The sequence below is a fragment of the Monosiga brevicollis genome, genomic scaffold (assembly GCF_000002865.3).
Source record: "Monosiga brevicollis MX1 MONBRscaffold_70 genomic scaffold, whole genome shotgun sequence".
In the NCBI taxonomy this organism is placed as follows: domain Eukaryota; class Choanoflagellata; order Craspedida; family Salpingoecidae; genus Monosiga; species Monosiga brevicollis.
The window spans coordinates 12,517-14,380 of record NW_001865103.1 but is presented as its reverse complement, the minus strand read 5'-3'; the positions used below and the strand labels follow the sequence as shown (position 1 = coordinate 14,380).

The window sequence follows — 1,864 nt, the reverse complement described above, 5'->3', positions numbered from 1 at the left end:
GAGCGTTTTCCATACAAACAGAAGACACAGGGAGGAAGCAGGAGGGGAACAGAGCAGCTGGAAAGCGCGAGGCAGGGTAACGAAAGAGAGGTTGGAAGAGTACACAACCGAGGCCCATAACCTATTAAAGGTGTATGTCCAGTACAGTGTAATGTGTGTGGACAAGGCGATTGTCACAGAGGTATCCAACCAATCGAAGTGCATACGAGAACATGGATTGAAGCAAGGCGAAGGAACAAGACAGAACAAGACAGAAGGAGGGAAGTGGAACGACCGAGGTCAAGAAGGAAAATGGTACCGATCCAGGGAGATCGCTCCCATTTATAGCAGGTGGAAACACACACACACAGTGGAGACAGAGAATGGACTATCACACTGAAGACAGGTGGAAGCGATATCAGCAATCTGTTGGGACCAACAGATGCCACAACAAGATGATACAGCTAGATGGTACAGCAAGATGTTACACAACAAGGTGGGACAACATCAAGTACCAAAGGACACACTACGTGGTAAAGTATACCGTCTCAGATTGTGCCTCTAATACGTGGTGACGATAATGTGTTTGTGCGGGCGAATAATTCACAGCAGGAGCAGCGGGCAAATGGGAAGGAGGAGCAGCAGGTGCAGCAGGCAAATGGGAGGGGGGTGGAAGAGACAAGGTCGCGGTCATGACGGGGGCCGCAAACTGCTTGCCATTGTGCTTCTCGTACGCGCGCTTCTTGCGGCACTGAGATACATCGTGGCCATAGATGCGACAAAATTCACAGTTGGCATTGACGCGCTCACTCTTTGGGTGGGGCCCGTGGTGTATACCATGGCGACCACGGCCACGACCACGTCCACGACCGCGTCCGCGACCACGTCCACGGCCATGCCCGTGCCCGCGCCCTCCACCATGCTCAACAGCAAAGGCACCCTGTTTAGGTTCGGCGCGGGCACCAGCAGGCGTGAGTTTGTGCAGGTTAGCAGTCACCACCTCAAAGAACTTGCCCAAATCCCAAGACGGTTGATACAGGTTTGCAATCACGTCCCTGAGTTTCGAAGGCAGGCCATCAACCAGCTGGGCGATGACAAGGGTTGCCGAGTAGGCGCCCTCAATGCGAAGGGTATCGACGGCGGCAGTGATGGAGGAGCGGTAGACAGGAAAGTCGTATAATAATAAATCGTCGGCCGTGCGGATGCGTTGGTCGCGAAGAGCCTTTTTTTTATAGCCTGAGAGGCTTGGGTAATGTCGTGACGAGTGGTCTGGAGGAAGAGGGCGCCCATCTGTTTGAACCAGGCGCCCAAGACGATGCGTTGGCGTGATTTTTCGCGCTGAAACCGAGAGGCAAGGTCACCTCTCAAGCACGGTAAGATCCAGTCAACCAGGATGTCGTTGACGTAGATGAGGTAGTCCAGGTCGGAAGAAATGTCGCCATAAATATCCTGGATACCAGCGGCGGTGCAGCCCTCTAGATCGAGGGTGGCCATATGCAGCAAGGGCTCGGCTTGGAGAAGAACGAGGGCCGAGTTGACATTTTCTTTGAGGGAGTCAAGACCTTTCTTGCTGTCACCGCGATAGGACTCCCACTTGGTTGAGGTTTGGTAGGCTCGGTGCCAAACGTGGTGGGGTGGTTGAGTCCGAGAGCCGGCCCGTGGTGGCGCATTGGTGCCAAAGGCAACACCAAATTGGGATGCATCCACTGCTTCCATGGGAGAGCGCCTGGGCGTGGTGGCTCTATCGTCATGTGCGGGAGAGCTCAAATAGCCATGACGATAACGAGAGTCGTGAGAGAGCGATTCGTGCACGGGCTCTCTCGGGAGCCGGGGTAGAGGGCGATTGGAGGCCAGGCCAAACGCCACTTCGCCATCGCGGGCAGAC

General features: G+C 54.9%; 1 protein-coding gene across 1 annotated transcript in view; it reads right to left on the bottom strand.

Annotated features, from left to right (window-relative positions):
• Nucleotides 1-505: 505 nt before the first annotated feature.
• The window catches only part of MONBRDRAFT_13102 (uncharacterized protein), a gene marked incomplete at both ends in the record, with an annotated part of 7,789 nt that continues 6,430 nt past the window's right edge, over nt 506-1,864 (bottom strand). The window contains one exon of the mRNA XM_001751004.1: nt 506-1,317. Coding sequence (XP_001751056.1) covers nt 506-1,317 — 812 coding nt within the window. The remainder of the gene's footprint in view (nt 1,318-1,864) is intronic.